Below are 23382 nucleotides of genomic sequence, written 5' to 3' on the forward strand. Positions count from 1 at the left end.
TTAAGCCTATTCTACTAGGAAAACAAAACAAAACAAAACAAGAGGAGAGGAGAACAACAGCGGGAAATTTACCTATTCTCCAGGTGTTCAATTGCAAAGCCTCCGCTGGAGGATCAACAGCTGTGAATTCAGCGTGCTTAGGAGAAATCAGATCTACGTCTGAACCACAACTATTTCAGTAGTATCACTAACTTATGTTACTCTGAAGAAGCAGTCAGCACCGTTTCTATGTTAGGAAATAGCTGAACAGAGTCTGTTATTCACAGGAATTATTCAGGCAGGCTTCTTTAGGAAGGCTGGGTTTCACTAGAACATTACTAGCCTGTAAGCCTCATGGCATCACCTTCCATCTTGACTGCTAAACCTCCTTGCTCCCTACTATCTTCTTTGCCAAGATACAGCTGTCCACGTTTACTTTTCCTACTTGGCTGGACTGAATTTAAGAAGGGATCTTGCAACTCTTCCTCTTGTTTGCCACTTAATCATCACACCAAATGAAAACTATTTGCCTTTCACCTCTTTATTTCAGGCATTCTTTCCTAGTGGTCATTTAAAAACGGAAAGAAAAAGTCCATCAGCTTTTTTTTTTAATATCCAGCAGACTGTTAAGTCACCAAGCACTTCAAGACTGTTGGAAATAATCTCTACATTAATAGAAAAGTAATTCCTCAAACACACTGCGGCCGCTTACCTTTAATACACTCGTTGGATGAGACGGAGCTGTATTTCTTGCTTTCGCCTGCGCTGGAAGGCTTCCCTTCCTTGTAAGGTTGTTTACTGCTCTCACTTCTGCATTGCTCACATGAAGAGCCATCTGGAGGATGGGATTCTTCCTTCTTCTCCCGCGTTATCTTCTGGAAATGAGGATCTAAGTGTTCCAAGGAGCCTTTCACTTTCCTGCTGGTTCTCTTTTTTCTTCTTTTTCTTCTCCTTTTTCTTCTTGTTTTACGCTTGGGATTGGCATTGTCAAAGTGGAGCACACAGAAACACAAATCGTGAAGTCTGAAAGAAACATGCAAGTTTAAAAGAGAAAAAAAGATGTGGCACTTGTTGCCTATATGAAACTTTATTTATTTTACCACAGGTGGTGATTTGCAGCATGTCAGCTATTTTGTGGTGCTTTGTGCACACGCAACTTACTTTAGATGTAGCAAACTTAAGCCCTCAGATTGGAGGACCATAGGTCCTGGTTTGTACACAGATCATTAACAATGGCTAGCTCTGGAATACGTGCAAGCAGAAAAAACTTTTAACCTAATCCAGAATGGTGTACGGATGTGTTTCCAACTATGTGGTCCAAAGCTAGTGCTCTGAAACAATTCAGCAATAGCTTTCCTATCTTCACTGATCAACCTAACAACATGATCCCCAGCCAGCTGATGCTATCTAAGTAACTTAGAAACTACCAGAAAAAAAAAAAAAAAAAAAAAAAAAAGAAGAAGAAAAAAAGAGAAGAAAAAAAAAAGGAGAAAAAAAAAAAAAAGAAGGAATACATGAGAAGCACCCAGAAAAGAATTAGGATAAAAAATGCGGAGTATGCTGGAATCCTTGCTTACTTGGAATCCTTCTCTCCATGTTTATCCTTAGACTTCTTTTTCTTCTAGAACTTGTGATATTTTTGCATTTTTTTCACCACCTAAAAGCTCCTTTTCTATCTTTCTGTCTTTCCTTTCTATTTCACTTTCACTACCTTCTGCACGGGTAGATTTTCTTTTTCTGTTTCCTTCTGTTTCATTTTTCTGGCGACAGTTCTCCAAATGAGCTGACACAGGTGGAAGCGCATGTCTTTCACGAGAATGTCTTCCAGAATGTTGCTGAGATACCGAGCAACGATGCAAGTCTGCTCGGGGTGTGCTAAAGCGACGTCCATCTTCATCTCTCAAGAGGGAACCGTGAGGCCATCCACTTTTGTAATGATAATGCTTATGTGACCTGCCGTAGTAAGTTGCAGTCCATTTGTCAAAGGCTGCATCGCCGTGAGAGAACTTTCTCTCTCTACTGTCTCCTGTCGCATGAGGTGAATAGTAATCATTGTAATAGCTACAACTTTCCCACCTCCGTGCTTCATCTTGATAGTATCTTTCTCTGCTCCAACTTCTTTCCCCTTTGGATCGGTAATATCTATTGCTACCTTGTTCTGATCTTCCTCCGCTGCCAGATCTGTACTTTGAATATTTGACTGCTCTTCTGCCATTCTCAGGGCTGTTTCTTTCACCAGGGAAAGATCTGCACCTGCTTCCCTCCCAGTGCTCCTGCTTGTGACGCTTTTGATGAACAACTTCCATGCTCTGAGAACACCTCCTCTTGCTGGAAGGACCTGCTTTTTGACTCTCCTTCTCTTCACTAGGAGCATGTTCCCTCTTGCTTTGGTAATGCTCTTTCTCAGTGTTTTTAGTCTTGTCCTTTCTACCTTGGCATCTCTCTGCAATAGCTGAGGAGGAAAGCTTTTTAGAGCTACATTCAGTGTCACACTCGAGAGAGGAAGTTTGCCGCAATTTCTCACCAGGCTCAGAAGTCTCTTTGCCGTACAAAACGTTTTCTTTTGAAATGAGGTCACGTTCTTTTGATCTTCTTGGTTTCTCCTTGTCTCCACCGTCATCACATTGGTACTGTGCGAGGTATTCATCCTTCCCAGTAGATTTCGGAGGGTCCGCGACACTGCACAAAATAAAATCACATTTCTCACTTCTGCTGAAGGACGTGAAGATTAACAGTAAAACCTTCCAAAGGCAAACAAACAAACAAAAACCTCCGGACTACAGGAACACTCGCAGAGATATGCCATTTAGAAACCTCTCCTGTGATTAGGACACCTTCTTCAGCTCCCTGAGAAAGTGCTTTCTTCCCTCTTGCTTCTGAAGCCATTGCACTAAAAAAGCAAATGCATCCGTCTCCTTCCACCTGCTGCTCTGAGAAAAAAGGCATAGGGGCGAGCGGGGAACAGCCAGTGTTTCTCCAGACAGTGGAGAAAAATGGAAAAACATTCTATGAAGGAACACAAGTTCTCCTTGAGGCACCAACCTGCATCAGAGTGATATGCTCAGTGCTGATCATTAGTTCTGTTCGTAACGCTGGACATACAGCATGGAATTGTACTAATTTAAATCCTTCCATTAAATACTATTAGTAGACAGATAAAACCGTAACGAACTTCCATAAGGTCTTGTCTTAATCAGACTGTGCTCATTTTACCTCGTTTCCTCTGACAAGCTGTTCAGCTGGCTGGCTGTGAGGGACTCCGTGATGATTTCTCGATTGACTGAAGGCATAGCTCCAGGCATCTGCAATCAAAACGCACAAGTCAGCAGACAAAAAAATACTATTTGTAGTAGTACTGAGGACTAGTCTTGTCAGAATTTCTCCATTAAATGGTAAGCAAGACCGTTTTGAGTTGTATGCATTATCTACACTTCAAAGATAACCCCAACTCACCTCCCAAAATCTACTTTATGAAACTTAGGAATTTTTATCTCAGCTGAGCTTAAGTTGACAAGTTGTAATGTAAGCTCAGGTCTGCAAATTCTAATGGGATAATACCACAAAGTCTTACAATCACATTTGTGCTGTGTTTTCTCAGTATTTCACCTGAATTAGGAACACAATAAACACTCCCGAATACATCATAGGTGAGAAATTCTCGATGGAGCAAATCTATGTTTCAAGCAATCCATTTGTTTTAGAAAAGAACATCTCAGAAGGTTTAACAGGTTCAACTCGGCAAGTGGAATCATCAAGTTTCAGTCCGTTTTCTTTCGATTCATTAACTAACCTAATAGCACCATTTAGTGAATCGGTTTTTGGCAGCTCATGCTGGGATCTTCCTTCGTCAGCATTCTGACAGGAAGAACCGGAATGCTGCAATGTACGGACTACCTTTCCAACCAAAATTCCATTAGAGGACATTGCATTGCAATTCCTTTTAAATAAGCCCTTTGACTCCTCCTCAGATTTTCCTGAAGATTCTGCACCGTAAGGGACTGTGTTATCAGAGCTGAGTTTAGGATTTTCATTCACTGTTGGCTCCACAAAAATCTCATCAGAAACTTTTTTGCTTGTTTGCATTTGCTTCATTTGCATTACCGAATTTGTAATTGTGGATGAAGGAACAGCCTGGTAGAGATCTTCGTCCTCCGCAGCACTGCTAAGACAGTCAGGCTGTGACACAGTCCGACGAGCAGGCAATTTATTGTGAATACTGGAGGTGATCTTCTGTTTTCTTGACGGATCAGTAATTGAAGGCCTGGTAATTGTCTGGTTTTGAACACAGGCCATCGGTGGTGCTGAAGATGGCCTTTTTAGGGTGACACCAGTGGTCTTTGCGTCCTCTTTTATGGATCCATTTCCATTTAAACGGCTTGAATTCTGTATTTAAAAAGAAGAAATGGCAAGATGGATTAACGCAAACACTGCATTTAACATTTTGAAACACAAAACTCTCCTACTGAGTATTTCTACAAATGGTCTTAACACCTACAAAGAAAAACACACTGCCCTTTAAAGATAAATGCAAGTCCAATAAGCGTATTCAATTCCTGCTTTTGGTTTACAGCCGATTGGAATCAAATTAACATCATCTTTGAAAACCAGCCAAACAACTTAACATTACCTGCTGCTATTCCCAAATATATTTATTTTCCCCTTTAAACATACCCTGAAAAGCCTGAAGTAATTGTTCTGGTGCTCAGGAATAAGACAATTAGTTTTCCCTGTCTTAGCTAAAGTGACGACGATAGGAAAAACAAGTCCTCTTTTAAATGATTCGAGGATTAGTACACTCTGCTTAAATTGTCAAAGAGCGTAGCTCTCTGTGCTTTAGAAAGCTGTCTTGGAGGTATAAAGTAATGGAGTCTCATGGCTGCACAATTTAGCAGTAACCACTGTTTGAATGACTCTGGCTGTAGCATGAAGGCTGTGAAGAAAGCTGCAGCATGGGAAGGAAAACAAAACTAAGATGCTGAAAACCAAACAAAAAACCCCACACCAAACCCCAAACCCACTAGCAGTTTGGTGCCGTTACCTGCCCTCCCACTTCCCTGAATTACCTTAATCATATGAGGAAGAAGTCGTGGTCCCATAAATCCAGCCTGCTTACTATTAGCCCCCTGCTGACCAGGAGGGAATGAACAGGGATAAGATGGTGCTGGCAAGTAAAACGCACGTTCTCCAAGTGTCAAATCATAGCGCCTTCAGAAAAGAGCAGTGATCGGAGTTTAGTTTTTCTTTCAGCCTACTCTTGGATTAAATCCCATCCTATAATTTTAGAGGAACAGTTCATACGATATGGAAGCCTTCTCTACAGAAGGCTTCGCCAAGACTACAAACTGAAAAGGAGAGAACAGTCTTCCTACTAAGACTATCACTTTCAGAACAATCATTCATTCTTACACGACAGATGACCTTCATTTTTCTCCTTCTCTAAATTAGCCAGCTACAGGTAACACATAGATAGCAATTTACACAAGTGCTGCAGTTTCAGGCCAAGCAACAAAAGATAATAAATGACACAGAGAATTTCAGGTTAGACAGAACTGAATTAGACAAATAATAATCTTTCCCTGGGATAGCAAGAAAAACACTTGCAAAACAGAAAAATATCAATAACAGGAAAGTAAATCTCTTCTGAACACATGTTAAGATTTGTTATTACCTGATATAAAAAAGTATGTAAGCTTGCTGACCAAGAACTCTCTTAATGTCAGTACGGACTACTTTAGCATCATTCATCTGATACCAAAGTCCATTACCAGCCTGCAAATAAAGACAACCATTTCTTTAGGTGAATTGCACGTGTTCCAAATGAAATCACGGATAGGAACAAAATACACACGTGTCAAATAAAAATATAATGAAATCTTTTTCCCTAGAAACAGTAGCTGCTAGTCACGCTTTCACTGGTTTGCCAGCACAACCTTTACCCTGTTAGAAATGCTGTTGACTTCTACCTTTACATAGCATATATAGTGTCCTGAGTGACAGCTGACACCGTGATGTACCAGCACCGCGTATAAGGCATAGAGCAGTGGTTCTCCCATTGACTGTGACATGTAGGCTCTCAGGTCCAAATACTCCGGATATTTCACCACCTAAAGAGAGACCAAGAAGATAGAAAATTATCCCAGAGTACTTCGTGGACTAGCCAGAGAAAAACACTTAAAAAAAACACAGACTAGAATTTATTTCTAGAATATATTTCTAGAAGATATTTCTTGATTCACTACAAATAAGTCTTCCCATAAACAATGTTGAAGACTAGAAGTTGCAGAGAACTGTTTCCTGATGAATCAGCCTTCTCAGAGGAAAGCATATGCTTCTTGTCAAGCGGGAACTTTATTGATATTAAGAGAAAGAATAAGCCATAGTCGTTAGTCTACAATTACTGTCTGAAAATATAAACAACTTTCAGCTTTGGGGGATGTCCCATTACACAATGATATAGTTGCATTACAGTGGTAAATATACCTTGTTGATCTTTCCACCTGTGAAATCTGCAAATCTTTTCAGTGATATTGTGAGAACCTTGGAAGAACGGTGTATGGTAAATCTCTTGGATGCAGGAACCATCTTTTTACACCTTAAAAACAAGCAGAGATAAGTGTTTGAAGGCATCTTCTTTTTTCGCCCCCAAAACAAACTCGTTTTAATGTCTCACGCATGCCTATGCTATTTGAATGACATTTACTTGCATAATAGGTTGGTCTTTTTTCTTTTCATAAACCCATGCACTGCGTGTCAGGTTTGTTAATACAGTGAAGAAGGTAAATTCTCCCAAAACCCCGGGCATAGCAGGAACAGGAATCTCTCACGAAAGGGTATTACCAGGTTGGATGGCAAGGTACCATTTCTTGGTCTACAAAAGTGGCTATTTGAACTCCAATCCTGGATACATTCTTTCAGCTTTCAAGGGAAATACAAATAATGAAAGTGGAACGAGAGAGCCTTGGTCCCCAGGACTAGAAATTGCAAATAATCTCCAACATAGGTCGTCTATCAACATCAAAAATACAACAGAAGCACATGGTCATTCTACAGGAGGGAGACATTTAACAGTAGGAAGTCTTCATGTACTGAGCTTGTCTGGAAAGACACTGAAACTGTCTGCCATCCTTTGAAACACAATAGTTCAGTTTGATACATTGCCCGCTCCAAGGTAGGACCTACAGTGTAAGCAGTGAAAATTAGCCACTAGCCCAGAGAACAACGGAAACTGGGCAGTTTACATCAAGAAAAGTACTGTCGAGAGCTAATAAATAGAAAGAACAAAAGTATCTCTTTTTGAATTCTGATGGCAAAATACGAGCCAGAGAATTGCAAACCCATAGGGAATGCCTCTGAACAAGACTTCCCCCCTCCAAAGAAACAAAAATCCAAGTGTTTTATAAACTTCCACAAAACTCGTAAGTAGATCCAAAGTTTAGAGGTAGTCCAACAGAGTCATGCAACATATAAAACTGACATCTAGGATTAAGACCTAATTCGTCAAAATCTTACTCGCTACATTTATAGCAATTCTCTCCACCCAGCTCTTCAGGTTTCACAAAGAGTTCCAGAGCTCTGGTAACAGATGAAACCGCCTAGAGGAGCGAGAAAGAAGAGCGTAAAGTCACCGTAAATTCAAAATTCCAGAGACGTACTAGTAGTTTGTAAGAGAATCTTACTAACATACTCCAGCGATCTACTATGAGCACTGTGAAGAAGGAGGCAGAAAGAGCATGCTCAGCATTGACCTCACCTGGAAGTCATTTGACTTCGGAACAAATACTTTTCCAGTAGCCTAGACAGCACCTATAGTGTGCTTTGTCATCAATACTGGGGACAAATTCATCAGTCTAACAATTAGATGTACATTGGGGTAGAACAACAGAGAAGTATGACAGCATTATAATTTTTGCAGAAAGAGAATTCTTTCCCCTTAAACCCAATGCAAATGTGGAGACTATTTACATGGGTTCCACAGAAGGACAAAGTCCAATCCACTTCCTTAGCACCACCAAGCTCTTACGTTTTAACATTATATGTGGTTTGGTTTTTTAAGGTAAACAAGTTTAATTTAGAAAGTTAGGCATGTACTTAAACATCATGAATTATATTTAGAAAACATCTTACCTTTATATCCAAAGTGATATCAAGAAATGCCTCATACGTATCCGAAACTGCTTTGCAATTCAAGCACTTCACTGGAAGCAAAATATAAATGCTTAACCTTATGTGAAGGAGACTAACTGTCCAAATTCAAGTTGTTGCCAGATACTACTTTAGACAAACTACAGACTGCTTTACTACCGACAAAAGACACAGATCAGTTCTAAGGACAGGAATATTTTTTAAAGTACCTCTCGATCTTAGAAATCCTCCAAATATTTGATGAATGATGGTGGTAGCTTGAGAAGATCTGTCCAATCTGGAAATAAATTATAATCAGACCTCAGAAGATTTAAGGCGCAGAGTTAACTCTTCAAAGAGTTTTATGAAAACTAAGGATGATGTAGACTTTCGTTGCTGATAGTAAATAAGGCACTAAAAGGTGCTAGAGATCATTTTTGATAGTAAATAAAGGACTAGAAGGTGCTAGAGAATGTATGAAAGTGAACTTGTTTATGCTTACTCAGTGCTTCCATTCAAGCACGCTTCCTGCATAGCATCAACAGTATAGCGCAAGAACTCGTGTGCGTCTTCTTGACTGCCAAAACGGAAATGTTGTCCTATTCCTAAAGAAGAAGATGATAGTATTCACCTCATTTAAAAATGAAATCATTCTTGTATTTCTAAAATCTCTCTTCTTTCTAGTGTTAAAACCACTTATACACATCAAATAAGTATTTGAAGATTACAAGCTATCGAAAAGAAACACATCTGAAGCCACTTACGACTGAGATTACTGATAACATGCGTAGGCTCGATGGCATCAACAGTGCAACGCAGGGCCTGGTTAATGTGAGTCTCCATTGTGCACATCATGCAAAAATCTTGTTCACGACCTGAAGAGTGAAAGAAGAAAGCATCCCAGTCCAGCAAAATATCCATAACTACAAACAAACATCTAAGTAAAATTTAAACTATAGATACGATATCCACTCTCCTTGCTACATTCTATTCTCCCAAGATGCCAATGTCCCAACAGTCTTGTAACATTTCATTTCACACAACTTTACAGAATAAAAGTATCCACTAAGCCTGTATTCAAATGCATTTTGTGATGAGAAATCTAAAAGACTACTGCAAAGTCACATTTGTAAAGGCTGACAGGAATGTGAACTCCACAGGCTGAAAAATGTATTACTCTCTAAAATTACTACTAAATGCATTACTGTCCAATGCACTTCATTATTCCCACGAAGCAATAAATGATCCTTTAATAAATACATAAATAAATAAATTCATTCATTAAACAAACAGTGCATTAATTGCACTCCGTATGCTATTCGGAGCCCACTGCTAATACAGTGCTCAAAGCCAGCTTCTACAGGTAAAATCAGGCAAATAAGCTTGTCTCAGAATCACTGCTGTTCTTTCACCTTCAGAGCTGTCCAACAGATTTGAAATACTCTTAGAAAGTACTCACATGACTGGCCGTGCTCGAGAGAAAGCATGTAATTGGCAAGTGGGGGTGTGTAGGTCAAACACTGTAGAGTAGCATTAAGAAAACATGTGTTGCCAAGATTGTACAGGCCAACTCCAACACTTTGTGTTTCTCGCCAATCCATACAAATCTTCTCAGGTGGAAAAAGAATGCTCTGTGGTGGAGCAATTCCATCATTAACGACTGCAAGAAAGTTAAATTTAAAAAGAGATTTTGTTTGTTTGTTTCTAAGGAAGGTATTTAAAAAAATACTATTCTGCAGGAGCACCTAGAGGAGCTAGCTACAATCCAAGCCAGAAGAAAATTATTGCAGACAGCTTTAATACCGCCAAATTCAAATTGGCTGGTCAACACAATGTTTTGGGGAAAAAAAAAAAAAAACAAAAAACCAGCTTTCGTCAACCATTTTAATTTTTCTAAGGCAAGGCTAACTGCCATTCTGTTTGCAGTACCTAATGCCAAGTTCCTCTCCATCTATAATCTTTAACCTGATTAACTCAACTACTGTTTTTTTCCTTATTATAACTTAAACCACAAGCTTAGACTTGAAATTATACGGAAAAAAGGTAAAAACTAGTAACTAGGAATGACGGTACCCCTACAGATACCAGATCTTTTCCTGAGCAATGTTATCATTCAAAAAACGTGTGAAAAATGGAAGCTGTGAATAGCAACAATCAAACACTTTTCTTTGCAAAACGGAAAAGACATGGATGAATCTGTGCATTACAAAAAGCTCCCCATATTTCTCTGTTGACTGTAAATATATCAAAATTAATTTCTGTAACATCAGTCACTTCAGTTGCCTTAGGGGATTCGCTTTTGAAGTCTTTGTTCACACTAGTCCCCTTCTCTATCAGTGCAACAAGTAAGAACTGCATTTTCTACTTTTGCTTTGAAGAAAATGGAGTCAGGATAAAGCTCACACTTACTTAGATCTCTTGGGGCAAAAGCCTTAGATTTTTCAGATGATCTACAGTAAATAGCACCTCCACGTCCTTGGGCCACAGAGACTTGGCTTGAATCTTCTGCAGGCGGTATCTGGCCCCAGTTTGCAGTGCGTGACATCAGTATTTTAGTACTTGGTTTCTTGGATTTGCCAGACCGCCTTGAAGAGGGCTTTTTAGACTTTGAAGATTTGGGCTTCTTAACTACGGTCATTGTTGACATCTGCGACAGAGACAGAAGTTCTGGTTGACGTAAGAATATCAAGAAGCATTCCAAGAAGAAAAGAATAGCAGAAGTCCTGTCACTTAATCTCAAAGAAACAGCCTTAAGAACTAAATCGCTGGTATGAATGATTTAAAAAGAATCCCCAAACTAAACACACAAAGTGAAAATTTCCATCTAAACTCTATTGGTATTACTTTTAGCTTCTGCAGAACTAGTGGCTGATGCCATTTCTTTCACTTCCGTAGGATTTTAATCCATTACAACTCTGGAGTCTTTTTAATATAAAAATGTAGAAGACATTCTCTGAGGGGAATCAGTTATTTATTGATTTCCAGAGTTGCACAATTATCTGTTAATTATTACCTATGATCTAATAGGTAATTGTTGCAATTATCTATTGCTGGCGTTAGTAATGGAACACTATTACTTCACTGCCTGCGTTTTTCTGTTTCGTGTGCACAAAGGTACCCAGAACTCACTGCTCCTTTTCTTCTGTCTTTCCAGGGATCGCCCTCTACCTCACTGTCTACTGCACCAATCATGAGGAGTTTGTTGTTATTCTATAATGAGCCTAGCTTTTAAATACACCTTTTCTGGGCGTCACTTTGTGATAGCAAGTTAATTTGTGAGGGCTCCTCAGTCTACATCATGTGGTCGCTTTTTCCAGGTGAAAAAGCGGAGCCGTAAGTGGCAGTACACTAAAGCCCTGGCATGTTGAGATCCAAGAAGAGAGATGTTTGGCCCTCCTTCTCACTCCTGGGAACCATATACCTCAAAACCCACAGAGGATGGGCTATATCTCAGAGAAATCTTGGGAAAGGAGAGCATGAAGAGCACGTTTGCAAATTTATTTCTCCCTGGGCTTCTTCTGCTTCTCCACGAAATACGAGTTTGAATATAACTTTGGCAGCAGTACTTCTGGTGTTTTACTCCTACCACATTTAAAACTCCTACAAAAAACTGAAACGTTAGACTAAAAAGCAGCTCTTTCCGTTCTGCTTTGTAAAGTTGCACGTTTTCCTCATGCAAAACAACAGGGCAATGTAAGCTAGAAATGGAAATGCTGAATGTAAAACAAAACAAAACAAACCTCAGCCCTCCAGGACAAAAGCCAATAACTGCTACAAAGTCCTTTTTAAAATGCTGATTAGGTTTCAAGGTGATACCGCTTTAAATAAGCATAATTGTGTGTCCGTAGGCAGAAGCATCCATGACAGGATGAACTTCTATACTTCATGTTTTGTTACTGTCTTACTGTAGCACACAGGGACTTGTTACCTATAGGGAAACCACTAACCTAATGGAGCGTTTAAAACATAAGCTAGTTTGTTATACCAAAATGACTGAGAGAACAAAGCATAAAGTGCTTTCAGATTTCTAGCACGCCTTGATTGCTATCCATTAAACTTCAGACACGTTAAACAAAACACAGTAAATAAGAAAACTCCTAGTCCCACAGCTGGCAAATTATGTGCAGAGGTTGTAACTAGAACTTTTTTCCCTTGACATTTTACATTTAAGATTGATTTTAAATCCATTTTATACACACTTTCCATTCCTGAAAAAACAATACGCAAACCTGAAAAATGCATTTACACGAGAAATGAAGTCGTCCTTGTCCGACTGGAAGACTAAGGTGACAGCTCCTGGGCTCAGGGATTTTCAGATAAGCTCCGATCTTCACCAGTGACAGCTCCTTTTTTCGGATTGAAAGAGAAAATGTTTCAGCAACACACTGAAAACACACTTAAGGGACAAGAAACAAAATTAAGACTGTAGTGAGAAGGAGAAAAGAAAAACAACACTGGGGAAGAAAGGAAAAGGTAAAGGAAAAAGGAAAAAGGAAAAAAGCCTTGATCTTTATACTGACCAACGAGATAAGCCTTACACATTTTTAAGTTTATTTTTGACAACTGATTGAGGCGTTACCAGGTATTAAGTACGATTCAAGAGCAAATATTAACACTAGAAAGAAGAAATCCGATCCACCACCACTGTTTCAAAATACATCCATTTCTAATGTGGAGATAACGTCTCTCTGACAAGGTAGTAGAAAAACTGTAAATACCGACAGAGCTTCCTCTCCCGATGTTCCATATACATACCGATGCTGTTCCTACACCTACGCTCTGAGCATAAATTTATGTTGACATGAGTATCGGGTGTTACTCCTCTCTTTGTTTGCCTTGAGAGACACACCTCTTGTCCACTGAAAAGTAAACTCAAGATTCCAGATCAGTTAAGACAGTTGCTATCCCCCCATTCAGAGTTCTGCAGCAGCACTGTTCAGATGTGTTTAGCAGTCTCTTTAGAAAATGTTATCACTTAGGACCTGCTTCTCAGTAGGTACACGTTTGGCCTCCGCTTAGCAGAGAGTCAATCCCAGCTTAAGCTTTCGTACAAGAGCCCCTTCACAAAACGGACTTGGGCCCTGACATAACTGAGCTTAACCTTTAACCTTGAAGCTTCCTTAAAGAAGGAAGCAGCACCCAGGCCAGGAAATAGAAATTAATCGTCACTTTACCCTGAAACGCAGTGAGCTATTCTGTGCTGGCAGGATTGCTGCCGGGCTGGCCGACGAGGCGGCGGGCAGCTCCCCGGGGCCACAGGGCCTGTCACAGGGAGCCGCCGGAGGTCTCCAAGGTCCGGGAACAGCGAGGACAGAGGGGACAGCAGCAACAGCAGCAGCCACCTCAGCCAGGGCCGTCTCCACAACCGCCAAAACGGTCTCGGAATGCTGCCGAACTCGGAGCTCCAGCGTGACGCCTTTTGAACCTGGCCGCTGGAAGGACCTGCTTTTTGACTCTCCTTCTCTTCACTAGGAGCATGTTCCCTCGTGCTTTGGTAATGCTCTTTCTCAGTGTTTTTAGTCTTGTCCTTTCTACCTTGGCATCTCTCTGCAATAGCTGAGGAGGAAAGCTTTTTAGAGCTACATTCAGTGTCACACTTGAGAGAGGAAGTTTGCCGCAATTTCTCACCAGGCTCAGAAGACTCTTTGCCGTACAAAACGTTTTCTTTTGAAATAAGGTCACGTTCTTTTGATCTTCTTGGTTTCTCCTTGTCTCCACTGTCATCACATTGGTACTGTGCGAGGTATTCATCCTTCCCAGTAGATTTCGGAGGGTCCGCGACACTGCACAAAATAAAATCACATTTCTCACTTCTGCTGAAGGACGTGAAGATTAACAGTAAAACCTTCCAAAGGCAAACAAACAAACAAAAACCTCCAGACTACAGGAACACTCGCAGAGATATGCCATTTAGAAACCTCTCCTGTGATTAGGACACCTTCTCCAGCTCCCAGAGAAAGTGTTTTTTCCCCTCTTGCTTCTGAAGCCATTGCACTAAAAAAGCACACGCATCTGTCTCCCTCCACATGCTGCTGCTCTGAATAAGAGCCAGAAGATTCAAAACCACCCTATTTGGTCTCCCCACATAGCCGAAAAAGACACCAGTTGAAACAGAGTTTTCTACCTCTCTCCCAGGAATTTACATTCACATATCTTGTGACTGCAAAAATAGAAGGCGGGGCTCAAAAGGAACAGCCAGTGTTGGAAATGAAAAAAAGCAGCCCGTTTCTTCAGAGTCTTAAGCCTATGCTACTAGGAAAACAAAACAAAACAAAACAAAACAAAACAAGAGGAGAGGAGAACAACAGCGGGAAATTTACCTATTCTCCAGGTGTTCAATTGCAAAGCCTCCTCTGGAGGATCAACAGCTGTGAATTCAGCGTGCTTAGGAGAAATCAGATCTACGTCTGAACCACAACTATTTCAGTAGCATCACTAACTTATGTTACTCTGAAGAAGCAGTCAGCACCGTTTCTATGTTAGGAAATAGCTGAACAGTCTGTTATTCACAGGAATTATTCAGGCAGGCTTCTTTAGGAAGGCTGGGTTTCACTAGAACATTGCTCCGCAAGTCCCTTCTATTCCTTTTCCCCTTAGAATCTGGGGATGTTTCAGCTAAAAAGGAGGGCAGAAACACTCTCCGTAGGTCTCCACCATGTAGTAAAACAGTGCTGTGTACCTGGTTAACTTCTGCAACCAGCAAAGCATTGCTATTTGCAGCAGTGTCCTGACCCCAGCCTCTTGCTGAGCTCCGTCCTGTGCTGCTCGGATGCTCCCGCTGCTCAGACACGGGGGCTTAGAGAGCCACCGGGCCAGCACAAGCCCCCGAGCTCACTGTCAAACTTCACTTTTGGCATCTTTCACTTCACCATCGCCGCCGGACGAGGAGCCCAGCAATGCCTGACGCCGCTCCGGGCTCACCTAAACGCGGGGCAGGAAATTCAGATTCAAAGCTGCGAAGGTTTTTCTTAGTGAAAGCATGGAATGAGTGGCCATCGGTGACTAACCTTACAGGAAGGCATTCACTTTGTGAATGCTGCAGTGAGTGAAGACTGAAGGCGTTTTCTGAGTGACCTAAGGAGAGCCCTCCCCGAAAAGCAGGACGTTTTATTGTCTATGTAACATCTCCTTTGAAGGCTCGAGCATGAGATACACCAGGTTTAAAATCTCAAGACACGGATCTGCCACCACAGAAGCAATACATTTCATCTACTAAGCCTAAATACCGTATTTTGCCTCCTCTGTAGGTTTAAAAAAACACGGCCATGCTCGAAGGAATGCATTCTCAGATATTCTACGTATTTACAGTGCTTTAATTAATACCACAGACATGTTGTGCTGTTGAGGGGAATTTGCAATTACATTTTCATTTCCAACCAAACGCAGCCTGACACAAATTGGGAGCAAAAGGAACTAATCATCTGGAAGCCGGGATATGCATCATTCGCCATTTTCTAAGAAAATGACAAAAATATAAAACCCCAGCAGTCTGAGAACGTGAGCGCTGAGGTAAAGGCCTGATCAAACAAACGCACACAACTATGATTTGTCCTTTTAACTCAGCAAAAGTCTGCAAACTGCCATGGTAGCAAATGAGGAGAAGGAGCTGGTATTTACAGAAGTTGCAGCTGAAGATTCAGATAAACCATTCGGGTCGATGCTCCCTTCCTGCAGGTTTAAGCTGCGGTCACATCGCCTATTTCAAACCCTTTTGATTTCTACCAGTCACCCCAGATCCCACCTATTTTGCACGTTTTCCAATCAATGAATTCGCTACATGATTTCTGGGGCAGAAGAGCAGGCCTGGTGAAGAGGAGCATGCCTGGTGCCATCATTCAATCAAATCAAAAGTGTCCAGGAGAAGCCCGGGGTGTGGTACTCACAGGGAATGTTTGCGAGCGGCCAAGTTCAGCAGAAGAGAATAGGCAGGACTGGAAGCCCAGGGGAACGAGATGCATCTGTTGTTGCAGGCAGCCCCAGCAAAATGTTACAGCTTCACTAGCCTGGGGCATGATCCCCCCCTTCCCTTTTCACAGCCAAGTACAATATTAGCTTGCCTTTTCTTTTTTTTTTTTATTATTATTATTATTTTTATTTCTTTTTGCCATCGTCAGGCTGAGGCCGGCTGAGAATATTTTGTGTCTAGACTAATAAATGTTTGTGCAGATTTTACAAGAGCGGCTTATGGGAACAGAATCCACTTTTTGTTTTCTGCTGGAGGAAAAAAAATAAAATAAAAATAAAGGAGGAGCATTAAAAGCAACCAAGCACCCCCGTGCATTTGTTTGAAATTGCATATTACGGTGCTGCTATTTTATGTGCAATCAATACATAATTTGGAAGAAAAAAATGCTTTTAAAATTCAGAGCTATCCCTGAGCAGCTAAGGTTCTCTTGGAAACTGAAGGAGGAGTCTGAAATTATTGTTCTTTTGTTTGCCTCCCCCAGTGGGAAAGGCAGCACACAAGTAGAAACCACTGTGCTTTGAGGCGGCATGAATCATTAAGAATAAAGATCCCCCCCCATTTAAACATGAGATATTAAAACTGAATCTAGGACAAAGGTAAACTAAACAGACTCCTTCCTTCCCAGGCAGTCAGTGGGTTAAATCAAATATCAAAGGGGCAACATCAACCTTATAACTTCCTCTGCCGAAATTAAAAAAAAAAATAAAGGTAACTTCTATTTTGCCTGCCCCGACCCCAATCGCATCGCCCAAATGGGTGCAAACTGCTGGGATATGTGAGGGCCCAAGCCTACATTTTCCCTTTTTCGTATTTGTTGGAGGAGGGTGGGGTATCTCCAGATGAAATGGCTGACCGAGCTTTTTATTTCCTCGCTTTGGGTGGAAATGACTGAATCTTTCCAGGCAGCGGAGCAGTGCTCGACCGGCTCCCTCGGCCTCCCCGCGTGGGAAGAGCTCTGCCGGGAGCAGCCCGCGTAACCCTCAGATGCCAGCCCCATCAGGATTAGGTCCAGCAATGGGATGTTGGCTCCTCTAAGTGAGGACGCATCCTCTCGAAACACATACACAGAGATTTAAATGAGATATTCCCAAGAACACCTGCCTATTCTTTCAGCACGTGTGCAAAGAGTAAATTCATTTTACTTCATTCCTCTTTTTCTCAACTCTCCCCTCCTTCCTCTGGAAGGAAACAGCCAAGCAATATTAGCAGGGCCTTCCTTTTCCCCTGGTGGAGTCCAAGAACGCGAGAACTGAGAAAAGCGACTTGTCAGGAATCAAGTTTAAGAAGAGTGTTTGTGGACTGCGAGGTAAAATACCGGAAGCTGTAATCAGAAACACAACTTTTAACTAAAAAAAGCTTCTTTCCATTGTAAATTATTCCAGTTAGTGAAATAACAAATTAGTTCTCTGCTCAGCCACAGCCTCCTCCACCAAATTTAAGTAAAACCTGCAAAGAAGTCAAAGTTGTAAAACATTTGTCAGATGCAAGGGGCAGCGTTGCGTGGGTTAGCATCACGCTCAGATGCCCACAGTACCAACAGGTGCTTTCTTTCCAGAGGCACTGGCTCCTCCACGAGTTCCCCGCACGAAGAACTGAAGAAGCTGCAGGCAGGGTGAGCCTTCCTCAGTCCTCATCCTCACAGCGAGGAGTACTGGGGACGGGGAGCTGTGTTTCGGCTTGCTAAGAAGCAGAAACCCCCCGAGTTTTCAGGCGGGCTCCGCTCAGCTCCCCTTGTGACTGCTGCTCGGGACATGACCCTGCCTTGCTCAGCACCCTCGACTCCAGCAGGTGCTGCTGCTGGCAGCTGCCCTATGTATACAAAAAAAGAAGAAACCAACACAGTATTTTCCTGCTTTTAAGTATATCCCAAAGATTTACTAGGCATTGTGACGTTCTGCAGAAGCCCACAGCTGTAACTAAGGTTTGTGGGGTGTAGAGGGGCTGGGGGCTAAACAAGGCCAAGAAGAGCCACATCTCCTCCCCGTTTGTCTCCCCTGTACTCTTTTTAGGACATCCAACATTCCCAGATCTCGTTTTGTCCCAGTGACCAAACAGGAGCCTGGCACTCATGCACTACGCCTTAAAACCTCTACAAACCGTGCGCCTAAGTCACAGCACTCATTATAAGCCGGCAGCTCTTTCTGGTCTCACAAACTATATGTGGCTTGAGAGATGCTCTCCAGATTCAGGGCGCTGAACACCTGCAGCCTTTGCCATAACCATGACAAAGTTCAGGAGCTCCCTGCTGGCTCCAAGGCTGGCTCCAGCAGCGGCTTCAAGCTGTGGGTCAAGAAGGCCAAGACACCCAACGAGAACCTGCAACACCAAGTGGCTTTCTGGAACGGCTCCAAACACAACTGGAAGCCTGTTGGTTTTTTTGGAAGTGAGCTCTTGTGGACCTGTTAGGTGCAAGCAGAAGTCAAACTCTCAAAGCATGTTTGCATCATTAAGCTCTCCATCATCTATCTCCAAGGTCTTCTAAGAGCTAGTAGCAACGTGGTCAGAGTTCTTGCCTGTTTTTCCCTTCACGTTCTTCCACGTCAGCAGCCCTGTGCTCCCTTTGGGCTGACTTCCAGAGCTGGGTAGAAAGGATCCCCTGGAAGCAGAGATGCTGCTTTATGCAACACCTTGCAGCTCACTGCACTCTGAAGGGTACACGAAAAGAGGTGAGTGGTCCTGGTGTGGTTCCTTCCAGCTCTCAGAAAGGCAAGAGAACTGGAAATGAACCATCAGCCAAAGGGAGGCACGGCGCAGCCTTGCGAAATGCCATCTGGCTGCTACAGGATAAGGAAAGGAGGCATTTTTGGTGGCTCCCATCTCCACAGAAAAAGAAACAACTATTTATGCAGCAGAGTGGTTGGAGTATTTCAGGAGGCCCTGAGCTACCCCAAAAACCAACAACAAAACCACAAACCAACCCGAAACCAAACCAAACTAACATGATGGACTGCAATAAAAGATGAACATCAGAATTAATACTACCAATGACAATAAAGATGTTGAAAACTTGAGTCATCACATCCCTTGTGTAGACTGCAGGAGGAAGCACCTTTAGTGCCTGATGTGACAGTGTCAGAAAGTTAATTAATAACACCACAAAACTGGATTCCTGTGAGCACACACTCGGCAAAGGTGATACAACCGACAGCCGGACTTGAACACTGATACTGGTACCTGACTGGGAAACAGCGAGGAAACAAAGGGAGGAGGGGAAGCCGTGCTATCCTGAAAATTGCATCACTTGTTTACAAGTCACCGGCAACTCCGAGGCAAACCATCTCGGGCATTTATGGATCAGTGACCTCACGTCTCTGGCACAGGACGGAGAGGGAATACCGACCGCTATTCACAGAAGGGAATAGCGCGTCCAGGCCCTCCTGCACTCCACCAAATGTGGTCAGAATGTCCCCTCCCCTCATCACCCCAAAACTTATCACGTAGGACTTCTATTAAACAGACCCCAAAGAGCTCGTTCTGTCAATTTTGCAACAGGCTCAGCATTTCTCAAAATTAGAGAGGCTAACTTCATAATATACAAAAATACTGCATCTGGCACAGGGGAATTCTCAGCTAGACTTCAGCCTTGAGACAAAGCGAAACTGACCATAGAAATAGAGATTGGCCAGAGCTCAGCCACAAGAGAGTATGCCTCCGTTATATTTATTATGTGCAAACAGAACTAGAAAAACAGTTTACACTGACTTGCTGCTTTAGAAGTTAGTTCCATAAAGATGGAAGAAATTCTCAACTCAAACTTGAAGAAAGCATCAGACTTCAAAACCAGTCGTAGATCTTTGAAGTAAGACTGTTATGAATTCAGAAGTCACATCCAAACAAAAAGATCATTTATATTAATGGTAACTAGATTAAAAAAAAATTAATCCTGTCCCTCAGGCTTTGTAAGTGACTGGGGGAAAAACAGCGCAAGGATAGTAATAAGCCTAAGTGAAACACCACAAACTGCTAAGGGAAGCAAAAGACCCAAAGAAACAGCCTTTTTGGTACATTAGGAACAAAAGGAATCCTAACAACAGCACAAAGTCCATCACTTGACAGAAATTCTTCAGCGTAGAGAAATTTACAAAAGGCAGAACCGTTCAAAACCAAGCTCTAACAGGCTCCAGGGACGCATGGACACGCAGCAATAAACATCGGTTTTCCCAGTAATAACCAGCAGAGATAAATGACGACAATTACGGCTAGCAAACGGAGCGCTGGATGCAGCTGAAGCAGGCACAGGTCATCGAGGGCTTGGCAAGAGAAGAGAGAGCCCAGGAGAGCCACAAGAAGCATTCAAGGAGTAGGAAAGCCTCACAAAGAGAATGCGTGCCCTACCTCCAAGTGTTATGTCTCAAACTTGTCTTTGTTAAACAAGCACAGTGCACAGGTGCTTTACGGAAATGCAAAGGGCTTTTTGGCTGAGGAAAGCTAGTAAGACTGCCAGCCTGAAGTTAGCAGTCACCTCGTTTAGAAAAAATGGCACCTCCTTCTAACGAGCTCCGGAGAACCCAATTAACAGCGTAACTGGAAGAGGCTGCCTTGCTGGCAATGTTTCAAGATGGTAACAAATGGGTTTTCTACATAATGTCTGCTTGTTCGGGGAGGTTTGGACTTACAGCCTATGGCATTTAGGTCCTGGGGTTTGCCTCATACAGGTTGTTCTCCACAGCTGGACCAGGTTCCTCAGAGCACCCACCAGCTCCTCGTGCGTGAAACCCCTCTGAGCAAACACCAACACAGCACAGGCTGCTGCTTAACACCAGCAGCGCAGCTTTCCAAACTCCCCTCTCCTTTCCCCCTCCAGCGGGCTGCTCGTGTTCACCTCAGGCCTTCCACAACAAAGCCCCCTTTGCACGGATCGCCGTGCACTTTGACAGCCCCAAGGCGCTCTCTGGGGCGCCTGTCCCGGCTGGGACCGCCACCTCAGCCTTGACTCACCCTTCAACGAAGCCAAACTCCTCCGTCAAGCCTGACGGGGAGCCCCAGCACCTACCGGGCAGCGCTGACAGCCGCAGCCTCTCCGCTCCCTCAGCGCCCCGCCGCCGCCTCCATTAGGTGCCTCGCCCCGCCGGCTGCCGATCTCCAGCGCCGCGCAGCACCTGGGGGTCAGCCGGGCGTCAGGGCGGCCCCTGGTACCGCAAAAGCCCCCGGCACCGCAAAACCCCCCGGCAGGGCTGGGGACATGGCCCCGCTCCCCTCCCACCGCCACACCGAGCGCGTGTGTGTATATATAGAGGGGGGGGGAGCCCGGTCTCGGCTGGCTCCGTCCCGTTTCAAGGCACGGAAAGCGAAGTTGCTTGCCCTGCCCGTGTGCCCCCCATACCCCCGGCTCTGTCACAGCCCAACCGCGCCCCGTTCCCCCCTCACAGAGCCGGGGAAGGGGTGCTCGCAGCCGCCCCTCTTCTCAGGGCCGGCCGGGGGAGCGCCTCGCCTTCTCCCCGGGGGTCTCCCGTGGCCGCTTGGGGTCGCCTCCCGCAGCCGCCTCGCCCCCCTCTCCTCTCAGCCCCGCCGCCTGCCTCCTCCTCCGCCGCCGCCGTTTTGTGTCTCTGGGAGTCGTCCGCTGCCGGCGGGGCGGGCGCTGAGCCGTCGCCGAGTCCCAGCTCCGCCGGCCGCCCGGGCCCTCGCCTCGCAGCCCGCGGCACCCACTCGCATCCTCCTGGCGCCTCGCAGCTTCCCCCCCCGTCCCCGGGAGGGTTTGAGAGCCGGGCAGGGCCAGGCAGCGGCGGGCCGCGGTGCCTCAGCCTCCCCCGGCAGGGAGCGGGGCGGAGCCACTCCGCCCGGCAGGCGGCGGCCGGCCCGGCCCGGCTCGGCTCGCCTCGGCTCAGGGCATAAAGGCGCTGAGGGCGCCCGGCTCCCCGACCTCGGCTTCTTCTCCAGCCCCGAGTTCCCCTCAGGTGCCCGCTGCTGAGGGAGGAATGCCCTCCGGGGCTGGCTGGGACACCCCCAAAACCTTTGGAGAAAAAACAAACAAACAGCGAACAAACAAAAAACCCACCCCCAACCCCCTTTTTTTCCACCTCCAAGTTGAATAAAGAGGAGCTCTTCCTTCAGTACGTGTCCAGATATCTTAGTCTACGCTTCGCTTTAACTCCCACTACGTACTTCTCTTCAATACCGCTGCTTTTAGCAATGTTTTTACCTCAGACGCTAAAAGTTGATCTTTTCCCCAAGTCAGAAAAACCAGAATGGGGCTTCTGGGAACCCTTAGCTGTGACAGCTGTTCATGTCCAACCTAGATTTACTCCTTTATATATATTTAACTGTGAAGGTCTTCTTCTCTCCAGACTAATAACGGGGAGAAGTTTGCCCAAAACTTTGAAGAGCAAAAGTTTTGATGCCAGGAACGCTCCTGCTTCCTCGTTGCCTGTCATTCCCTTTTAAGTATGAAATTTTCCAGTTGCAATGCAATGAGCTGACTGTGGTTCCATAGGTAAAGATGCATTTAGGATACCAGGTTTTCAACATCGTCTTGAAGTGGATAAGAAGAAACACATTTTTGCCTCAGTGATATTTTTTTTTCCTCTCCTTTGCCTGGAGATGCAATGAAAGCTTCCTGTTGTCCGCTCAACACAGGCATCTTCTTCACGGTAGCTTTTTAAATACAGTGCTTACAACACAGCTCTTTGTACCCTTCTGTACATCTACTGAAACGCAGATTAGGTGCCAGGCGTAGGTCAGTCTTGGAAAAAGCTGCCACCCCTAACACACTGACGGAAACGTCGGCATTGAGTTGCACCTGGCTCACGATTTGCCAGTGTTTGCCTAGAAAGCTCCATGGTTTATATAGCATAGATAGATCCTGAAACAATTGAGAAAAGTTAGACTTGGAGCACTGTGTCCAGCAGTTCTGGGCTCCCCAGTACAAAAAAGACAGGGGTCTCCTGGAAAGAGTCCAGCAGAGGGCAACAAAGACGATAATGGGGCCTGGAGCATCTCCTCTGTGAGGAAAGGCTGAGAGACCCGGGGCTGTTCAGCCTGGAGAAAAGACTGAGAGGGGATCTCCTCAATGTGTATAAATATCTGAGATGTGGTGGACAGAGGGATTTGGCCAACCTCTTTTCAGTGGTTTGTGGGGATAGGACAAGGGGCAATGGCCACAAAATGGAGCCCAGGAAGCTCCGCACCAACATGTGAAAGAACTTCTTCACGGTGAGGGTGACGGAGCACTGGGACAGGCAGCCCAGGGAGGTTGTGGAGTCTCCTTCTCTGTAGATATTCAAGGCCCATCTGGATGCCTACCTGGGCAACCTGCTCTAAGGAACCTGCTTTGGCAGGGGAGTTGGACCCGATGATCTCTGCAGGTCCCTTCCAACCCC

At 44.1% G+C, this 23382-nt stretch overlaps 1 protein-coding gene and 1 pseudogene across 1 annotated transcript; both read right to left on the minus strand.

Moving 5' to 3' along the window:
• Positions 1 to 1552: 1552 nt before the first annotated feature.
• Positions 1553 to 3054, minus strand: LOC140003537 (uncharacterized; annotated as a pseudogene).
• On the minus strand, positions 2867 to 13403 carry LOC140003502 (ubiquitin carboxyl-terminal hydrolase 42-like). The gene is made up of 14 exons (XM_072043888.1): positions 12347 to 13403; positions 10510 to 10747; positions 9560 to 9760; positions 8865 to 8975; positions 8603 to 8705; positions 8331 to 8398; positions 8104 to 8174; positions 7489 to 7571; positions 6460 to 6571; positions 5943 to 6083; positions 5648 to 5748; positions 5043 to 5184; positions 4081 to 4362; positions 2867 to 3281 (listed from the first exon to the last, which is right to left on the minus strand). The coding sequence occupies exons 2-14, from the start codon at positions 10745 to 10747 to the stop codon at positions 3189 to 3191; spliced, it is 1746 nt and encodes a 581-aa protein (XP_071899989.1). The 5' UTR covers positions 12347 to 13403; the 3' UTR covers positions 2867 to 3188.
• Positions 13404 to 23382: the final 9979 nt, after the last annotated feature.

Source organism: Anas platyrhynchos, chromosome 12 (assembly GCF_047663525.1).
Source record: "Anas platyrhynchos isolate ZD024472 breed Pekin duck chromosome 12, IASCAAS_PekinDuck_T2T, whole genome shotgun sequence".
NCBI lineage: Eukaryota > Metazoa > Chordata > Aves > Anseriformes > Anatidae > Anas > Anas platyrhynchos.

What these genes read in the sequence shown, in the direction of transcription:
- LOC140003502 (XM_072043888.1), bottom strand. Translation starts at nt 10,747, where the DNA reads ATGTCAACAATGACCGTAGTTAAGAAGCCCAAATCTTCAAAGTCTAAA. An exon ending in TGTTATCAGTAATCTCAGTC is followed by an intron (nt 8,706 to 8,864) that starts GTAAGTGGCTTC and finishes CTTCTTCTTTAG; the next exon opens with GAATAGGACAACATTTCCGT. An exon ending in CATCCACAATTACAAATTCG is followed by an intron (nt 3,282 to 4,080) that starts GTAATGCAAATG and finishes TTTTGATTGCAG; the next exon opens with ATGCCTGGAGCTATGCCTTC.